At 35.4% G+C, this 21,900-nt stretch overlaps 1 protein-coding gene and 1 pseudogene across 1 annotated transcript in view; one reads left to right on the forward strand and one right to left on the reverse strand.

The window, feature by feature from the left end:
* LOC102007698 overlaps window positions 1–5,433 on the forward strand; it is a 9,953-nt pseudogene extending 4,520 nt beyond the window's left edge.
* The window catches only part of Cep128 (centrosomal protein 128kDa), a 407,188-nt gene that overhangs the window by 245,281 nt on the left and 140,007 nt on the right, over window positions 1–21,900 (reverse strand). Inside the window, exon 16 of the mRNA XM_005390234.2 lies at window positions 13,410–13,574. Coding sequence (XP_005390291.1) covers window positions 13,410–13,574 — 165 coding nt within the window. The remainder of the gene's footprint in view (window positions 1–13,409; window positions 13,575–21,900) is intronic.

The raw sequence follows: 21,900 nt of genomic DNA on the forward strand, positions 1-21,900 counted from the left end.
TGAACAATTTTTCATGCCTGTATCTTGTACTCTGAATAAATACTATGAAGCTTCTCAGTTGGCTTCCTCCAACTGGGCCCTACCTCCTAATACTGCATTCAGCTGTGAATTTATTGATGCACTATCACCTCAACCAGGCAAGTCTCTATCCAGTTACACTGTACTTCTCCAGGAGTTTCTTAAAATCCAGTCAAGTTGGCAATCAGCATGAACCAGGTCAACAAACAACCAAAAACAAAGCAGAAATTCAAATTTAAATTTTTAACCTCATGTAAGGAATTTACTCTTCCCTCAGGATTTTTGGTATCCTTTTCTGGAATAGTATTGAGTAATACAAAGATCATTAGTAGTATAATCAGAAGATGCTAGGACCGATACATTGCTAGAAATTACCATTTAAAGTTCAGAACAAAAATACATTCTGAGTGGTATTTCATGCATTAATTATTACAATCATTTTATAATTATTATGTAAAGCTCTTGTTAAATGCCTAGGCAAAAGCAACATTATTTAAAATCAGATACTTTTGATTCATTTCTATTTCTGAACCAAAACATATGCAAAGAAACAAAAAAATCAGGTTTTAAATTATGCAGCTGGAAGGAGCACTGTTTAATTTTGAAAAGAAAAAATTATTCATCTCAAGACAAATGTTTGTAAGATTGCTGTGTCTTTAAAAATTTCATGATTACTTTTTCTTTGCAAAGAAAACTTAAGTATACATTTGTTCTTATGAAAGAATATCAAAAAAATTTTAAAATGAATCCTCAAATAATTTAACTCATGTATAAAATAAAGGCCTCATAAATGTTTCCTAAAATCTAAACTAATTGTTTAATCAGCATTAAATTACCAAACTGCATCAACAGCATCAAAATGCCAATAAAAGAAAAATATAATGAAAACAAAACTAGATATTCATTTTATGTTCCATTTAGATCCAATCAAAGCCAGGGAAGACTGGCTAATTTGAACCAGGCCTATTAACTTCATACAGCCTGTTTCCCATAGTTTTCCACACCACAACTAACCATATATAGCATAACTTAGCTTAATACCTACACTGTGGACACGATGCAGAACTGCAGAAGGAGATGAAATCCAAACTAATAGCACAGGATTTTTACAGAAAATGCCCTACCTGTTTGTTTTCCTCTCTAGGAAATTATTAACCACTCAGGGAGTTAAGGATTAAATGGCAGGCCTCTCCATCAAGTCCAAGTCAAGAGGTGGTAAGACTGACAAACTCCGTACTCTCAGAATTCACTTAAGAGCAACCTCTTTGTAAATGGTTGACACTGAAGTCATTGCCAATGGAATATAGTTTGAAAATGGATTCAACACACTTTGAATTCAGAAAGTTAAGAACAGATAAAGGTTTACAACATTTATTTCTTGTCCTTTGTTCCTGTACAGCTTCACATAGAAGCACGCTCTCTGCTTTCACATTGCATAGTCACTTCACTTTCACATTGTAAAAGGTATTTTTCACATCAAATTCACTGTGCCATATATGAGAACCACTCTGTTGTTTCTGTCAATTACTTGGAAAAGCCAAGAACTTAAAAACTAAAAATGAATCAACTAAAAGCACTGCATAAACGACTATTAAAATTATTTTATCTTTAGTTAGACCATTTTATTTTTTGATTTTTTTTAAAAAATAGGAATCTAGGGGCTGGGGATATAGCTCAGTGGCATAAGCGTCTGCCTGGCAAGTGCAAGGTCGTGAGTTCGATCCCCGGTACTGCAAAAAAAAAAAAAAAAGGAATCTGATAAAAACTACTCAGAATAATTTACTATTTACTTAGAGTATGTAGTTTAAATTTGCTTTCAAAGTGAATCTGTGAGCTATTGGTAGGAATGTAAATTGGTACAGTCATATAATCAAACAATAGAGAGATTCTTAAAAAAAAAAAAAAAAAGTCTGAGTATCAGCACCTAAATACAGCCTCTCTGAACCTGGGATCCAGACACCAGGAAAATAATAACTTGATGACAAGAAAAAGGATCTCTGGGAATTGGGAGAGAGCTGACAGAAAAATTAGAAACTATAAGGAAGCTGGAGAAATGAAGCACAGTGCAAGAAAAGGATGAAGCAGTCTGGAACACTCACCGCAGCTCCTGGGAAAGGTAACTTGTTTCTACAGACACAAGGTAAGCCACTCAGGATCAGTAGCAACAGGGAGAAACAACAGACCAGGCCAGCATCACTAGCCCCAAGAAAAGCCCATAACTAGTGAGCTAAACTGAAAAAAAAAAAAAAAAAAAAAAGTAGCACAGGGCTTTACCCTGAAATTGGCTCCATCCACACAGCTAGAGTTGGAGAAGAAATCCAGGACAGTTCCTACCATCTCTGAGAGTATTTAATCAGGCACTGTTTGGGGAAGGGGCTGACTGTTTAAGACTGAACCACAGAACAAATATAAAACAACTTCACCTCAAGGTTTGCAGTGTTATCCTCCCAAAGTTACTGGATGAGAGACAGTCATGGAAGATGGTCACAGAGAGAGTGAGGAATAGATATAACACACCTAAGCAGTATAACTAAAGCTGGGAAAGACCTGGTACCACACTCTCCCTAGTAAGAAATCAGGCCCAGCCTGAATGGCTTTCAGAGGCAGGCAGATCTGCCAGTTGTGGCTATTAAGTCCAAGAGTCTGCTTGAACTCCCATCCTGCTGCCCACATCTAAAACATATCAGTAGTCTCAATACTATCACCAGTTACCAACATGAACAGGATACATTTTAACTTGGATGGTTGCCACAGCCTGGAGTGTATGAACAGAGGAGCCTCTGGAGCAGGAGTGTACTCCAGAAACCCATAGGCCAAAAAGCTACATGGAGAAAACAGTGACTTGCTGGATTGAAAGACTGCAGGTCTGGAAAGAAGTTATTCATTCAGTAACTTTCAGAAATAACTTGCAATGTGAATGGTCTCAATTTCCTAATTAAGAGACACAGATTGGCAGAAAGAATCAAGAAACAACATAAAGTACACAGGAAAATATTTAATACAAAGATATTCATAGATTAAAGGATGGAAAACAATATACCAACAATAGAACAACAACATCAAAAACAAAGCAAGAGAGGCGATCCTATTTTCACACAAAGCAGGCTTCAAACCAAACACATCAGAAAATGCAAAGAACACCATGACATATTAGTAGAGGAAACAAATAAACAGGGGGAGATAACAATTATAAACATATCTATAATGAACATCAAGTCACCTACGTCCACGAAACACTACTGTCCAAAAAATATCAGACACATATCAACATAATTTACTGGAAACCACAATGCCCTGCTGCCATAGCCCAACTAGACCAAAAAAAAATTTTAAATACCAGAGATGAATCAAACTTTTGAACAAATGAATTCAATAGATACCTCCAGTGTTCCATTTAACAAGAGAATACACCTTCTTCTCAGCAGTACTTGAGACTTTCTCCAAAACAGACAATATGATACCTAATAAAACAGCCTAAAACAAGTACAAAAACATAAATATTATGTCATACATATTACCAGATCATAGCACAATGAAACTAGAAATCAGTGGCAAAAGAAACAACAGAAATTATGCAAACACAATGAAAGTAAACACTACACTTCTGAAGAATCAATGAGTTACAGAAGAAATAAAGGAAAAACTTAGCTTCATAGTCAAACAGCACCAGGACAATAAATCAGAACCCATGGAACACAAGGAAAGTAGCAAGAACATAATAGCTGTGAATGCCTAATTCAGAAAAACAAAAACAAACAAACAAATTTAAAAAAAACAGAGTGAGCCCAAATAAATGCACGTTAAGGTCCTAGAAATAGAACAATCCAACTCTAAAGCTAATATGAGAAAAAATATAAAGATCAGAGCAGAAATTAGTGAAACTGACACCAAAAAAAAAATGCAAAGAATCAAAATCAAAAGGTGGTTCTTTGAAATTACAAATAAAAGATAAACCTCAGCTAGTCATATCAAAAAAAGAAAACAACCCAAATTAATGCAATTAAAATATAAAAGGAGAAATCACAACAGACACCACTGACATCCAGAAGTTTATTAGTAATTACTTTGCCAATCTGTATTCCAATAAATTGGAGAATCCAGAAAAAAATATAGATTATTAGACATATATGAGTCACCAAAACTAAACCAAGAAGCTATACATTCCCTGAATAATCGAATAATAGGCAAAACCTGAAGCAATAATGAAAAAACTTCCAACTAAGAAAAGCCCAGGATCCAGTGGGTAAATTCATCACACAATTCTACAAGAAGTTCAAGGAATATATAATGCCAATACTCTTCAATCTCTTTAATGAAATTGAAAGGGAAAGAGTACTCCCAAATTCATTCCTGAAAGCTAGTATTATCCTGATTCTAAAAGCAGACAAGAACTCAACCAAGAAAGAAAACATGCCAATCTCTTTAATAAACATAGATGCAAAAATCCTCAACAAGATACTGGCAAACAAAATGCAAAAATTCATCAAAAAGGTTATCTATGTGCACCACGTGTGCTTCATGCCAGGGATGCACAGATGGTTCAACACACACAAATCAATAAAGGGAAACATTACACAAACAGAAGCAAGGACAAAAATCACATGATCATCAACACAGTGGTGGCAAACCTATGGCAAGAGTATTACTTGTTTTTCTTTTAAGACAAAAGATATTAACGTATGAGTTGCTTCTTCTAAACTAAAACCTCAGTGTTCAGGTTTAATTGTAGTGTTGGCACTTAGCAATAATTAGGTTGTGTTACAGGCTGGGCATCATCTCTAAAAGGTTTGACATCACTTATCTAGCCAATGCCATAAAAGCCTTCGACAAAATTCAACATCCATTCACAGTAAAAACCCTGAAGAAAACAGGTAGAGAGGACCATATCTCAATCTGATAAAAGCCATTTATGACAAACCTACTACCAACATCATATTAAATAGGAAAAAAAACTGAAAGCTTTCCCTCTAAAATCAGAAACAAGGTTGGGGTGGCAGGGAGGGTGAGGCTAATACCAGTGATCAGAGATGAAGACACAGTCACTGGTTTTCTCCTGGGTGGCACAGGGAAGCTTAAAAAAATCCCCACCCTAATTTCCTACTGGTAGAGAAGGATACAACCATCAGTGAGACCAAAGACGCCTTCTGGCAGTTTCTAGATCGGGATGACATCAGCATCATCCTCATCAACCAGTACATCGCAGAGATGGTTCAGCATGCCTTTGATGCCTACCAGCGCTCCATCCCAGCAGTCCTGGAGATCTTATCCAAGGAGCACCCCTACAACACTATCAAGGACTCCATCCTGCACAGGGCCAAAGGCATGTTCACTGCTGAAGACCTGCAGCTAGGGCCCCTGCTGCATGGCCAGGCCTCTCCCAGCCCCTCGCCTCCCCCTCCACTGCTGGCTGGGTGATGCTTCTAGACCACTGGGGCTCTGTTAAAATCCAGGCTGGTTAGGGAACAGCAAGCCCAACCACCTTCTCTCTCCTCTACCTCTTCCCTATACCGTTACATAGTGTCACTGTCAATGTTAAATTAAAGTAATATTCTTGGCTTTCTATAAAAAGAATAAATAAATAAAATAAAATCAGGAACAAGACAAGGATTTCTACTATGGTATCATCACACCTGTTTACCTAATACTTGAAATACTACCAGAGCAATTTGCAGAGAAAAAATATAACAAAAGAGTCCTAATATTAATAACTATATTCAGCAGCACAGTAGGAAACACAACTGACACACAAAAGTAGCATTCTAGTACGCCAATAATGAGCTCACTGTGAAAAGAAGAAATTAGAACTCCCCAAATAAAAGGCCCAATCAAAAAATGGGCAACTCCAATGAACTGACTCCTTAGAAGTACAAATGGCTAACAAGGAAAAAACTGTTCAACGTTGCTATTAGAGAAATTCATATTAAAACAACACTAGGATTTGGTCTTACGCCAGAAAAAAATGGCTATCATCAAGAAATCAAATAATAACACTTGGTGGCAAGGCTGTTGGGTAGTGGGGAGCCCTTCTACGTTATCAGTGGGAATGTAAATTAGTACAATCACTATGAAAGTCATTATGTAGATTCCTTTAAAAAAAAAAAATTCCATTTGACCCAGGTTTTCCATTTTAAATATCTTCCCCAAAGAGCTAAAGGCATCACTTGATACATGAATACCCAAGTTTATAGCACCATAACTCACAATAGCTAAATCTTGGAAGTAGCTTATACGTCTACCAACAGATAAATGGATATAGAAAATGTGCCAATTACATAAAATTGAGTACTACTCTGCCAAAAAAGGAGGATAAACTTGAGTCATTTATGGGAAAATGGATGCACCTTTAAACTGTAATGTTAAGTGAAATAAATCAGAGACACAAGCTGACATATGAGAAACCCTAAATAAATAAAGGACAAAATAAAAGATAAGAAAAGGAGCAATAGATCTTCTGCAAAAGGGAAGGGGACCAAAAGACGGAAGGGGAAGGGGCAAGGGGATGAGAAAAGAAAGAAGATATGTTATATATGTACCTAATCCCCACAAGGAATACAATCATAATGTCCTGCAAGCATGTGCCAATAAAAAATAATAAAACTACCACATGATAAAATATACATTACTTTCAAATTAGTATGTGGTAGCTACAGCTTTATGCTATTCACATGATCTAAAATACACAAAACTTACAAATAAACCCCCAAAGAAAACTATCTGCCTAAAAGTGGCCTAAAGGCTAATTAATAAATAAATGCTAGGGGCTGGGGATTTAGCTTAGCGGCAGAGCACCTGCCTGGCAAGCGCAAGGTCGTAAGTTCGATTCCCGGTACTGGAAAAAAAAATAAATAAATAAATGCTAGAAGTCAATAGCTCACTTGCTTCTACTGTTTTCCTTCTTCTAGATAAATGTGAAATCAGAGAACTCTGCCAGCTGTCATCAAATACATTAGTCAAAACCCGTGCAAATGTTATTTTCCAAAGTAGTGACTACTTTATACAACAGACATCTGACAATCATACACATTGTCAAAAAGCAGCAAACCTACACAGATGGTCAAATTAGAAACAAAACATAATTTTTCATAATTGATGGATAACACTGTAGATTTTATTGTGTACAACATGATGTTTTGAATTATATATATGTCGTGGAATGATTAAGTCTAGATAATTAACAAATGCATTCCCTCATATGGTTATCATTTTTGTAGTGAAAGCACTTAATATCCAATCTCTTTATATTTCCAAAACACAAAATTTTTAAATTCTAATTCATTTTTTTCTTCTCATTGGTTTTTGCAGAAACTGCAAGTTTTAATTATATTTTTCTAACAAAATCATTGGTGATTTCTATTCCAAAATCTACTAGACAAAAGCAAAAGAGTAGATGGCAATCTGTTGAACGTAATAACTCTAAATTTAGAATCAATGCTACGAGTTTAATGAAAAGATGGAAAGGTGAGCCACTTTGCTGACACTAAATAAAGGAGAAAAATATAAAGAATAAGTGCTCATATACTGTTCCATATTTCTATCCAATTTCAGGCAAGTCACTACATTTTCTCAATTTCAGAGTCCCCCATCTCAAACTGTGGGCATCATGCTTATACTTGCAAATGTGAATTACAATTACCATCTTTTTAAAGATCACTGTTACATCAAAAAATTCTTCCAATATTTTTATTTAATAAAGCCAGTTTTAATATATGTGGTTTCATTTAAATAATGTATGTAAAGCATTTCGGGATTAGTAATAACAATCCATCACTATGAATCCTGATCTATTCAACACTTAAGTTCCTGTGTACTGGCATAGCCTTAAATACTTTGTCCCTGTTTCATCAAAGTTATTTTCATTTTCTTCAAGAACTAATAATAACATATAAGATACTCTAAAGGTAACTAAATATAACTACTGAAATAAGCCAGTTAGATAAGTGAACATCTCAGAAAACCTACAGAATCTATGTCCTACCCAGAAATGAATCATAATGATTCTGCCACAATAAAAAGAATAGGACCCATAACCCTGAGTTCTATTTCCATTTCCACCAAAGGACAGCTGTAGTTCTTGAACAACTCAGTTAACTTTTTGGGCCAGAACCTCATCAATAAAAAGCTGGGACTTGATGTTTAAAGTTCTTTTATGCTTTACAATTACACTGATGCCTTATGGGCAATAGCATAGTTGTTTCAATAGTCCAGTGCTACCCTCTAAACTCTGAAACAATGCTTGGCAAACAGAATATTATGTTTTGTGTAGTACTTAAGAAAATAACCTCAGAATATTTACCTGATTGTTTCTGCTATTATTCTCATTTCTTATAAATATATCTGCATAAAACATTGTATGTATTATTTAATAACATAGTCATACTTATAAAACCTAAGGACAAACTGAATATGTACAGGATGAACAGAATAATCTATGAAAAGGTTTTCTTAATTTTAGACACAAGCTATTTCTAAAATATTATGCAACCCCAGTACCCTGGAGGCTGAGGCAAGAGGGTCACTGCAAGTTCAAGGCCAGCATGGGCTACACAGTGAGCTCAAAGGTAACATGAACTGCACAGCAAGACCCTGTCCCAAAAAATCAAAAAACTTAAATATTTAAAATAAAATATTATGCAAACATGTTCAAAATTAAAATCAATCTTTTAATATATTTACTACAAAATTACTGTAGTTGAAACCTTTATGAAGATTGCTAGTACAATTAATAAGTGCTTATCTGTTTGAAAATAATTTTTTTAAATTATATCAGGTAACGATTTGTATAAATTAATTATTTAAAACTTCTACTACATAAACTTAATGTTTACTTATTGGATAAAAAATTATTCATTTATCTATTAACCCTTCTTGATTCACATATTCCAGTGAAATCAATAAAGATACATTTCTGACAGAATAGTACTATGAGATACTAGCGAAATTCCAAGAGAATCAACAGATTATTATCAGTAGGATCCTTCTGAAGCAGAAGGAATAAAATATTTTCCTCTAAAATATAAGCAAAAGGGATAATAAATTTTCATGAAAACATAGATAGGAGAAAATTCATTTTCTAACATTTCAAGAGACTCTTTTCCCTGGTAAGACGATCATAATAAAGTCTTAAATGTATATGTAAAAGTTCTGTAAGTTGCATTATACTACTCTCTTTGTCATGTAAAACTGAAAAGTAATATTTCAGAGGCAAAACCAAATGTTAGAAAAAATGCCTTTTAGTACTATATCCCAACACTAAACACATGAGGAAAAAATGCCACAGTTTGTTTTTCCACAAATATATACTAAGAGTAATCTCACCACTGATTAATGCTACCATTAGGGTCAATGCTTTAGATGAATTTCAATACACTTTTAACATTTCTTATTTTAGCAAGCAGAACATGGCAAGAAACAGACTAAAACAAAGCACACAAATTAAGAGCAAGGCCTTCTTAGAAGTGCAGGTATTAGTAGCCTCGGTAGCATCACACATTGATGTTGGGCATGGAGAAGGAAGAGCACCACTTCGTTATGCCAGCAAGAAAGGCTTCCCTTTTCAGTACAGCACAGCCACTCCGTAAGTTCCCTTTAGTCCATAAAGCTGCATTTATCAGTGTATTATGCTGTTTAAGTCATAATCTCCAAGCTAATGGTCACCAGGTTTCCGTCATTTAAAACAATTTTTGTTTTGTTTACCGTTCTTCCTAGTCTAGCAAGTTTGTGTATGTGTGTCTTTACATACACACCCCACTTTCTCTATAATTAATTATAAGTTACCTACTCTGTGTCAGGTTCTGTGCCTGGTCTTAGAGATAGAAAAATGACCAAGATGGGATCTCTCTTTAAAGAGAAAGTATAACTACAAAACTGCCCATCTGTTTAGCTTGGTTACCTTTATGCCTTCGATATTATCACTGATGTGTCTCCAGTTCTTTCACAGGGGTGCTTCCCTTGTAAACAATCTGTCTTAAAGTATTCAAAATATTTTGCCTCTAAACGTTTAAAGCAAAGTTTTAGGGCTTTTTTGCTAAATGGACATTATCATTATTATTAACAATTCATTAAGTAGAGCGAGGGTAGTCTCTCAATATTTGATGATTAGTTGATTGATACACTGAACCATTAATCAGTGTATATTTATAAACACAACTATAGTAAAATAATAGCAACTACCATTAACTGATATATTAGATATCAAATATTGTACATGGTATTTTATATTGTATGTGCTCACATTTAATCTTATAAAGAAAATGTTATTACAGTATTTTAAGAATGATAAGATGGCGGCCTTGAGCTTTAGGTACCATAACTAAAGACACAGAAAAGGTTTCAAAACTGGTATATGCCTAGATAATAGTGATATTATACTATCTCTCAAAGAAAAAGGTTTTATTTATAGATGGCACAGCTCAATAAAAGTTTAATTCTTAACTCTCTGAACAAATGAACATGTCAGCACAGTTAAATCAACCAGAAATATATAACAATCATGTATACCAAAAGTAAATATAAGAGAAAAAATATGCTATGTAGTTGGCCCCTCATATCCAAGGGCTTCAAATCTGCAAATTCAACAAAGAGCAAATTAAAAATAACTCCCCCCAAAAAACTCCTCCATTTGTACTGCACATATACAATAGACTACTTTGTGATTTTTCCCCTAAATATGTAATACTATACAATTATTAACCTAGCACTCAACATTGTGCTAGGTAATATAAGTAACATAAAGATGACTGAAAGTAGATATAAAGAGGTGTATAAGTGATATGCAAATAATGTTACTTTTTATAGGGAACGTTGTGTGTATATGGGTATTGAAGATTATATACTATTTTGAAATAGAAAAATCATCTTCTCTGCATTACACACCGGGGTGGCCAACCTATCGCATGCATGTCGCAGCCAGCTGTTTGTTATCAGTGAAAGCTCTAAAAAGCTCACCATCACTGGCATCCACCACCAAAATCTAAGAAAAGGTTGAACACTGCTAATTCAAAAATCCAAAATCCAAAACACTACAAAATTCAAAACAATTTTACCACCTAAAGATGTTACAATTGAAAAGTTCTACACCTGACCTCACATAAGTTTTCACCAAAAAATAGACTAAAAATATTGTATAAAGTTACCTTCAGGCTATGTATAGATGATATATATAAAACATAAATAAAATTGCATTTGGACTAGGGTCTCACTGCCAGAATATGTAATTATGAATGTGCAAATATTTCAAAATCTGAAAAACTGCAACATCTGCAATACCTCTGTTTTCAAGCATTTGAAAAGGGATACTCAACCATTTTTTTACCAACGGAAAGGGTCAACTGCAGATTGGGCTTTTATCTAAACCCTAATCTCGGGATCCAACACGATGTCAGCCACATAAGTGATGCTCAAGAGAAGACATCCTAATAACATCAATAACTCTTCAAACCCAGTTCTAAGGTGAACGTTCCATTTATAGCAATGTGCGATAACACATGCATATCTGGAACATCGCTCATAGAATCAGTGAAAAAACATTTATTTTAAGTAGAGCAAGGTAATTATTAGATTTTCAACAAATCAAATTTTTCAACATTATTTCTTAAAGACAGACAAGGGAATATAAAACATTTTAACACAATTTCTAGCTAACATTTTAACTAGAGAAAAGTAGGAAAATTTAGCATCATCTCCACAGCAACTACATCCTGGCAACAGATACACATTAAATTTGTAGGAACATTAGAGACAATCAAAACAAAGACTGACATAAGAACTAAATTACAGCTGTTGTTATCAAGACTGAAGGCTGAAATTTAGTATGTTAAATATATTTAATTATAAATTCCAAACTAGCTTATTTCCACACACATACAAAACTCTACAAACAACACCAAGAGGAAAGGTGAAAAAAAGCATTAAGAAAGTTTCTTTTTAAAAGTCTTTAACACCCCACCCAGTTCCCTCCTCATAGGTTTTACTAACTCTGAACAAGTTTAGCGTTCTTTTAACCTATGTCTACACTAGTTCTTCCCATTATCCTACTTTCATCTTTTGTATGGTGGAACTCTGTGACACTCCACTGCAAATTCTTTGCAAAAGTTGACAGAAGCAAATTTTGGCGGGGGGGGGGGGGGGCACTGAGAATCGAACTCATGACCTCAGGCTTGCCAGACAAGAACCTATGCCACTAAGCTATATCCCCATCCCTGGCAGAAGCAAATTTAAATACTGGCTTCTATTATTACTTGACTTTTTGTCACATGAGAAGCTCAAAAGTAGTGATTTCTAGAAATCCTTGATATTCTACCCAAAATGTGGTAAGTGGCAGTCACTCAAAATAAATGTAGATATCTACTAAAAGGAAAGAAGGGAACCAGTGGGGATGGACAAAGTTAAAACCTTCTTAGCCTTCACCATCCAAAATTATAAAAAGGAGAATAGTATCAATTTCAAAAACTACTACGAGGATTAGCACATAGCACACATAACCATTAAATGCTTCACTTTAAACCTTGTTTTCTTCATACAGCAATGAAACCTACCAGCTGCACAGTAAACATCTGTGACTTCCCAAAATTTATAAATTGAAAGCTAATCTCTGAGATGATCTACTTGGGTTAGGGGTCCTGGGAGGTGATTGGGTCATGAGGAGAAGCCCTCATCAGTGGGAGCAGTGCTGAGATGAAGGAGGATGCAGCGAGCGCCCTCGGGCCTCCTGCAAAGCGAGGACACAGTGTAAGGCATAGCCCATGAGCAAGAAAGGGGGCTCTCACCTCACACTGAATCTGCCAGTGCTTCCACCTGGACTTCCCACCTCTCAAAATACAAGAAATAAGTTTCTCTTGTTTTACAGCCATCCAGTCCCTAGTATCTTGTGACAGTGACTCAAACAGACTAACACACTAACCCAAAGAGCTCTGAGAATTAAATAGGTAAACACATCAATTAGTTGGCAAACATTACTGACCTATATTAAGTCCTCAATAAATAATCAATCCTTTCTTTTTTACTTTGCCTCTAAATTCCAAATTTTTTTTGTACCAGGAATCAAACTCAGGACCTTGTGCTTGCCAGGCAGGCACTTGTGCAGCTGAGCTAGATCCCTGACCCCTAAATTCCGACTGTAAGACATAGGAAAAAATGTAAAATCAAATCTACTCAAAAGTGAATAGTTAGCTGAAAGAATAAAAATTACAGCATTGTAACCAACTATTTTTTTCTGACAATAGTACAACTACTATGTATTAATACAGAATATATAAAACATGTTCTAGAAGAAATTACTTTTCTTTGGCAGTATTAGGGACTGAATTCATGTCTCACGCATGCCAGGCAAGTGCTCTACCACTGAGCTACATCCCCAGCACAAAACAAGTCTTAAATTAACACACTCATATTACCTTTTCTTCTAGTTTGTCTTTTAAACATTGATATTTCAGCTTCATTTTTTTGTTCTCATTTTCATTCTGGGTTAACTCCTCTGTCAGCCTCTCACATTGTGATTTCAACTTCTCCAGCTGACAACGGTGGACTTTAGCTATATTCTTATCTTCTAAGCTCTCTGCCTAACAAAAGAAGAGAAAAGAAGGAGGTCACTGGTTATAGCCAAGCTGTACCAAACTAATCACATTATATCAGGAAGAAAATACTTCAATATTATAGTCCTCTCAAAGCATTTACATGTAAAAATTAAACAAAAAATACTCCTTGTATTTATTCAGTCACTCACGGCATATATCAAGCATTTACCAAGGGACAGGAATTATACTAGGGGCTAAAGATAATAGCTATGAACAGTAAAACAGAGTCAACACTCAATTTGATAACAATAAATGAAGCTAGGTGTGGTACCACGTGCCCGTAATCCCAGCACTCAGGAGGCAAAGGCAAGAGGCCAACCTGGACACATAGTGAGTTCAAAACCAGCCTAAACTACATAGCGAGAATGTCTCAAAAAAAATTTAAAAATAAATAAATAAGAAGTACTTAAAAGTGGAGGCTGAGTATTTGGGGAATCAAGACAAGAGAAGCCACCTGCTGAAATGGGAAGCCGATGTTAGATAAGTGTGGTGAAGGGAAATTCTATGAGATGATACTCCTAACTGATGAGTTTCCTCATCTATAAAAGAAGCTTAACATTCCTGTTCTTCTTAAAGCCTGGATTTTAAGAAAGAATTATACTTTGTACAGTGTAATTATTGATACCCCTTTTGGCACTAAAAGATTATGAATTATAACAGTCAAGAAACTATAAATTTAATGTGGAACACTTTATTTCAGCATCAATCGCGCATAATAAAGTACCTTTCTACTAATCTTTATTTAGATATAACTGAAATCACGTCTAGAAAGTAAACATTAGGAATAATCTATTCTCTATATGGAATTCAATAAAGACTTGCCAGGTTGTGAACTAAAAGAATTTTGAAACAAGAACAATGTAAATACTATGTGTCAGGTACTGCTCTGTAAGACATTAGGTATAATTTTTCCTTTCACCTTCAAAACAACCTAACCGGGAAGCTGAAACTGAAGCTAATAACTTGCCCAAGGGTATACAGTGAGCCAGTGCAGGGCGAGGATTTAAGCTCAAGAATTCTTTCTAACACATGCAAGTATTTGCAACTACTGCTTCGCTCTGCCTCTCAAAAGATACAATATCATGTTTTAAAAACAGTATGGTTGAAATTTTCAACACTAACTGGCCACACCTACCAGTTACTAACAGTCTGTAAAAAACTACATATACTCTGTTTAAAATATGTTTTAATGCCTAACATGTATCTGGTTCTTCTCTTTTTGTAAGTGTATTACATGTGTTTAATTAGGTATGTAAGAACACAATCATTGAGAAAAACTTCCTGAAAGGAGGAACTTTTGCGGTTTCAAACCAAATCTATATTTTATTTACTCTACAAAATTTACCTAAGACCTAAAGCCACTTTCAATTAACAAAGAAGTTGAATTTTTATGAGAAATCCTGTACTCACAGTTCAAAAATAAATTTACAAAATAAAGTCTCTCACCAGGAAAACTGCTCAGTTACAAGTTTAAGTTTCAGCAGAACGCTCTTGTCTTTGCCTCCTATAAAGTGCACAGATAAATGAGGCCTGTCCAGAAGGTCGGGGATGTAACAGACGCCATCAGCTCGTGTGCCGTCTCTTCTCAGCTTCACCCCTGTCCAGTGCCGTCTTCTATGAAATCAGCCAAGATGGGGATGCTTACACCAAGGAGGCTGGCAAAGCTGGAAATCAGAGATTTTTTCCCCAGAGAGCCTACTTTTAAAAATGTATCAGCATATCAATTCTTAACTAAGAATGTACTTATTTTGTGTTTTTTATTCCATGTACATTTCACTTTAGGGTTCACAGAGTGATGTGTTAGCAGTACCTTCGCAATATACAAAACCTCCACTATGCCCACTTTGTGATAAGGCATGAACAGGTGAAGTAATTTAACCAAGATCATCGAGCTGACTGGTGGCAAAACTACACAACACCATCCTGAACTTTTTGGTTTCAATAAAATGTTTTACAAAATGATTTGGTAGAAATTATAATAAAGTGGTGGCCCAACCTCCTGAAAATATCAATTAGAGCTATAGCAGGTAAGTAAAATATTTTAAACAAATTTCAAAGTAGGTATAAGGAAGGTAATTTTTGACGAAGGGGGACACGTAATTTACATGGAAAAAAGTAAGGTTGGTATATCAGAGCTTAATAAACTGAAAAATTAATAAATTATATGAAGTTGAAAGACTAAAAAAAATAACACTTGTAGAGCTAATTGCCTAAAACCCTACTGTACATAATTCACTACACTAAATCTAAAAGGATTTTTGCTATCAATTCTTTTTTATTTAATATAAATGAGAGTTACAGTTTGTGTATAGATGTTTTCCCAAAGCCTCATGCAGTCATGGGGTGGGCTTCTGGAGTTTTTAGTTGATTCATGGTCCAATGCGGGGATTACGGCTGAGTGCTACACCCACCCTGGGGCAGGAAGCTTGCATACAATATAAGGGAAGGAAAGAGGCTTGCTTTGCCCCCGCCCTTTGCTCTCACTGCTTTTGCTGTCTTCTGCCCCCTTGGGCTGTTGCCCCTGTGCTGCCACTCTGCCTTGGAGCCAGCTGATTATGGACTGAAACCTCCACAAACTGCGAGCTAAATAAACCTTTCCTTTATTAATTTGGGGTGTTGGGTATTTTGCCCCAACAATGAGAGAAAAGTAACTAAGACAATGAATTAAAGTGTGGGATTACATTATTAAAACACCATGAGGTAAGGATAGTACCTTAAGTGCTATTTACTTGGTTTAAAAGGGAACTACTGGGCTCTGACAGCCTATGATTTGCCTTTCAGCTTTTCTGCTACTGTTATACCACATTAGAGAAATAACAGAACAAGATGCTGCTCCACTCTGAGCCTTCAAACTGAAAAAAAATTTTAAAAAGCCTGCAGGATTCAGAAGAGCCACAGAATATGTGTAAATTAGAAATTCAAAACATATGTACACAAGATATATGTGTTCTTTAAAGTTTTTTTTATATCACTATAAGTGAATTCAAAGTACATAAAAAAAAGCAATTTTCCCATGTTACACAAGAAACTTCAAACTACACAGATCCCACAGAATATCAGGAGTGATTTCCAAGCCAAGACTGATTAAGAGAGACAAATAATGTCACTACATCCTTGGAAAGGGAACAACCCAAGAGGAAGAGATAACAATATCTATATATTGTTAATCAGATAACATAAATATATACGCAACAAATACCAGTGCACAAAACAATATAAAACAAATATTAATGGGCATGAAAAATCCAGTAAGCACTAATACAATGGTATTGGAAGATCTCAATACTCCACTGTGACAAAAACATATATCAACTAGACAAAAAAATCAACAATGACAAGTTAGAACTGAACCACCTTTTGAACACGTGGACTTAGTAGATGTCTATAGAGTGTTCTACCCAACAACATCAGAATACACACTCTTCTCAGTGGCACAGGGAACATTCTCCAAAACAGACAACACACTAGGTCATAAAACATGCTTAAGTAAATGCAAAGGAATTGAAATTGTCGCATGCATATTATCAGGCCATGGTGCAATGAAACTGGAAATCAATGCCAAGAGAAACCACAAGAACTTCATAAACACATGGAAATTAAATAGCACATTCCTTATCAACCAAGGGTCACAGATAAAATTAAAAAAGAAATTAGACATTATCTACAATTATATGATAATGATAATACAACATACTGCAACGTATGGGACACAATGAACGTAGTCATTACAGCAGTGAACACCCATATCAGGAAACAGCAAGCGCAAATAAACAACCTAATGGTGAACCTCAAACTTCTAGTAAAAGAAGGATAGGCTAAGTAAAAAGCTCTTATGAGGGACAAAGTTATAAAGATCAGAAGATCTTTATAATTACACACTGGAGACTAACAAAACAATACAATGAAGCAATGAATCAGACTGTTGATTCTTCAAAAGATTACATAAAATTGACAAACTATTATCCAACCTTATCACAAAGAGAAAAGAAAAGACTCAAATCCATGCAATTAGGAAAGAAAAGGGTGAAATCACTACAGACTCTGCAGAAATCCAGAAGATTATCTATACCTACTTTGAAAACTTATATTCTAATAACATGAAAAATTCAGAAGAAATGGACAGATTCCTAATACATATAAATTACCAAAGTTTAATCAAGAAGGTATAAGAATCCTAAATAAACCAGTACCAATCAATGAAATTGAAGATGTAATTCAAAGCCTACCAACAAAGGCCAGGTCCTAACAGATTCCCTGCTGAATTCTACAAGAAATGAAGAGAAAATTTAATACCGCTATTTCTCAAACTCTTTAATGAAATTGAAAGGGAAGCAATACTCCCAAATCCGTTCCTGGAAGCAAACATTACACAGAAATCAAACCAGAGAAAGACCCAACTAAGAAAGCCTAGTCTCCCTAATGAACACAGATGTAAAAATCCTCTATAAGATACTGGCAAACTGAATGAAGCAAATTATCAAGAAGACTATACACCATGACCAAGTAGGATAAATCCCAGGAATGCAGGTCAACATACATAAGTCAATAAATGTAATAGAACATATTAATAGAGCCAAGAACAAAAATCATATGATCATCTGAACAGATGCAGAAAAAAACTTTTGACAAAGTCCAGCACCCATTCATGATAAAAACCCTATAGAAAACTGGAATAGATGGTCTTTATCTAAGTCTAATAAAAGCCATCTATGACAAACCAACAGCCAACATAATACAAAAAAGAGAAAAACTGAAAGCTTTCTCTCTAAAATCAGGAACAATATAAGGACGTCCACTCTCTCTACTCTTATTCAAGGTAGTCCTGGAAACTTTAGCCAGAGCACTTAGACAACAGAAAGAAATAAAAGGACTAATGATAGGAAAGAAAGAAGTTAAATTATCATTATTTGCAGATGACATGATGCCCTACACAGAAGACACCAAAAACTCCACTAAAAACTGCTAGATTTAATAAGCAAATTCAGTAGCATCGCTGGATACAAAGTCAACACTCAAAAATTAACAGCGTTCCAGTACATGAATAACAAACTCACTAAGAGAGAAATTAGGGAAACCACACCTTTCACAATAGCATCCAAAAAAATGAAATGCCTAGGAATCAATCTAACAAAGGATGTAAAAGATCTCTACACTGAAGACTAAAGTACTCTGAAAAAGGAGAGTGAGGGGCGGGGATATAGCTCAGCAACACAAGCGCCTGCCTGGCAAGCACAAAGTCCTCAGTTCAATTCCCAATACCAAAAAAAAAAAAAAAACAAAGGAGATTGAAGAGGATATCAGAAAATGGAAAGATATGCCTTGCTCTTGAGTAGGAAGAACCAATATACGGCTATAACTCCAAAACTGTTATACACATTTAATGCAATTACAATCAAATTGCATATCTTACAGAATTAAAGAAAACAATCCTAAAATTCATTTGGAACCAAAAGAGACCCAGAATAGCAAAGGCAATTCTGGGCAACACAGGCAAGGCAGGGGGCATCACAATCCCTGACTTGAAATTAGACTATAAAGCTACTGTGATAAAAACAGTGTGGTCCTAGCACACACACACACACACACACACACACACACACACAAAGACCTGAAGATCAATGGAACAGATTAGAAGATGGAAAAACATCTCCAGACATACTCAGCCACCTTATTTTTGACAAAGGTGCCAAATACATTACCTGGAAAAAAGACAGCCTCTTTAATAAATGATACTGGAAAAAATGGCTCTGCACACGTCAAAGATTAAAATTGGACCCATATCTTTCCCCATGTACTCAACTCAACTTGAAATGGATCCAAGATCTAAATATTAAAACCGAAACATTATATCTGCTGGAAGACAGAATAGGTAAAACTCTTGAAGACATCGGTGTAGGCAAAGACTTTATGAATAAAACCCAGATGGCACGGGAATCATCACAAAGAATCAACAACTGAGATCTCATCTCATCAAAAAGCTTTTGCACAACAAAAGAAACCACCAACAGCGTGAAGACACAACCCACAATGTGGGAAGAAGTGTTTGCCAGCTTTTCCTCAGACAAAGGATTACTATTGAAAACAAAAATAAAATAAAATAAAGCAGACCTCCCAAATTTAAAGATGCAATCCAAAAATGGGCTACTGAGTTGAATACACACTTCTCAGATGAAGAAATACAAACAGCAAATAAATATACAAAAAAAATGTTCAATATTACTGCTCATTTGAGAGATACAAATTAAAACAACACGAAGATTCCATCTCACCCCAGAAAGAATGGTTTTTATCAAGAGATCAACTAATAATAAATGCTGGAGTGGCTATGGAGAAAAAGGAACCCTTCTCCACTGTTGGTGAGAATGTAGACTGGTGCAATCACTGTGGAGATCATTGTGGAGAGTCCTCAAAAATCTAGGATTACAGGTCCAATTTGACCCAGTTATTCCCCTTCTAGGTATTTTCCAAAAAGAATATATATGCACCCATGTTTATAGGACACAATTTGTAACAGCTACATCTTAGAAACGAATGCCTATCAACAGAGGATCGGATAAAAAAAAATGTGGTCTTTGATATAATGAAGTACTACTCAGCCATAAAGAAGGACAAACTGGAGACTTATAGGGAAAAGAATGTAACTCAAGACCACACTCCTAAGTGAATTAAGTCAGAAACGTATAAACATTGTCTCCCTAGTTTGAGAAGATGAAAAATTAAATAAGACCTAAAATGTACAATAGATATTGTAAAATGGAAAGAAACTGTTCAAAAGGAAAGAGAAACTGGGATGGGGAATGGAGAAAAGAAGGAAGGGAAAAGAAAAAAAAAAAATATATATATATATATATATTTAAAATAGTTATACTACTAATTTCTCTTAATCCACTGAAAAGAAAAGTTTCTGGTAATATTATTTGGACAATTAAATGCCAATATCTTGTACTCTGAGTAACTACTTTAAAGATTACAATACACAATGTATTAACCATTGTATCGTCTTGTTTTCACACTTTCTTTTACTTTTCTTTTTAAAAGAAAAATAAAAAAATAGTCAATGGAGGTTTTTCAACAAGAAGTGACAAACTTAGAAACATATCTAGGAAAGGAAATCAAGTGGTATTTGATGGATTACAGGGAGGGATTGCTGCTGGAAAGAAGAACTATAGGGAAGTAAAGGAGCCACTTGGAAGTGTCTATGTAGTCCAAATCAGCAGCTCACTTCCTTATTTCCACTATGACATATGATATTATTATAGGCAGCTAAATTAGACAGATTAACATATCATCAGCTGGACATGGTGGCACATGCCGGTAATCTCAGCACTTGGAAGGCTGAGACAGGGGCATGGCTGCAAGTTCGAGGCCAGCCTGAGCTACACAGTCAAAGGCCAGGCTGACCTATAGAGTAAGACCCTGTTACAAAACACCAAAAAAAAAGAAAAGGAGGAGGAAGAGGAAGAAAAGGAAAAAGAAAGAAATTTCTATACAGTCAGAGAGGGACTGGACTCAAGGAAGTCAGCAAAAAATAAAAACGCAAGAATTGTGGCTGGGAGTGCATCTAAAGGAGGCCAAGCCTCAAGACAAAGTCACAAAGTGAGACTTGCATACTTCCCTAAGGGATAAGCAGAATTTGAGACTATACTGTAATTAGCACCATCCAGTCCATTAATTCCAGATGTGCATCAAACACCCCTTCCTACAAATGCCTTTGTTTCTTTTCTTGTACCTTGCTACATAACCTGCTTCCCTATTGGATCAATATTAGCTAAGCAGCTATATTTGTACTCCTATGGATTGAGCATAGTTTAATCCACATTGTGACTTTGTTATACAAATTACCCAGACAAAAAGCCTGAGTGGTAACCCACTGAGATCTCTCCTGTCTCTCAGGGGCTATTCCTAGGACCCAATAAACATTTCCTACCTTAACCTCCTTTGTCCTTTAGAATTCACTCTTCAATTTCAGGGATATGAACTCAACACATCTGGCGTCTAGCAGGTTGGGTTATACTTCTCCTTTATCAATACATTCATACCCAATCAAACAAACTGTACTTCCAACATTTGGTCTCTCACTCAACATGTCTGAGATTCTGACAGAGATGATCATGATCCTATTCAAACTGAATAAATTATTACTAACTCCCAGTTAGTAGTGCACAGGATTATCACACAAGCTTCGTAATGGCAACAAGGCATCTGTAGTTCTGAGAAGGAAAGGAGATTCTAGTTTCAAGAACAATCAAGAGAACTATAAGTTCCTTGAGAAGAACAACTAAGGCCACACCTGGTGTGCTAACAAATCATC

The sequence above is a fragment of the Chinchilla lanigera genome, unplaced genomic scaffold, assembly GCF_000276665.1.
Source record: "Chinchilla lanigera isolate Chin_1 unplaced genomic scaffold, ChiLan1.0 scaffold00037, whole genome shotgun sequence".
NCBI lineage: Eukaryota > Metazoa > Chordata > Mammalia > Rodentia > Chinchillidae > Chinchilla > Chinchilla lanigera.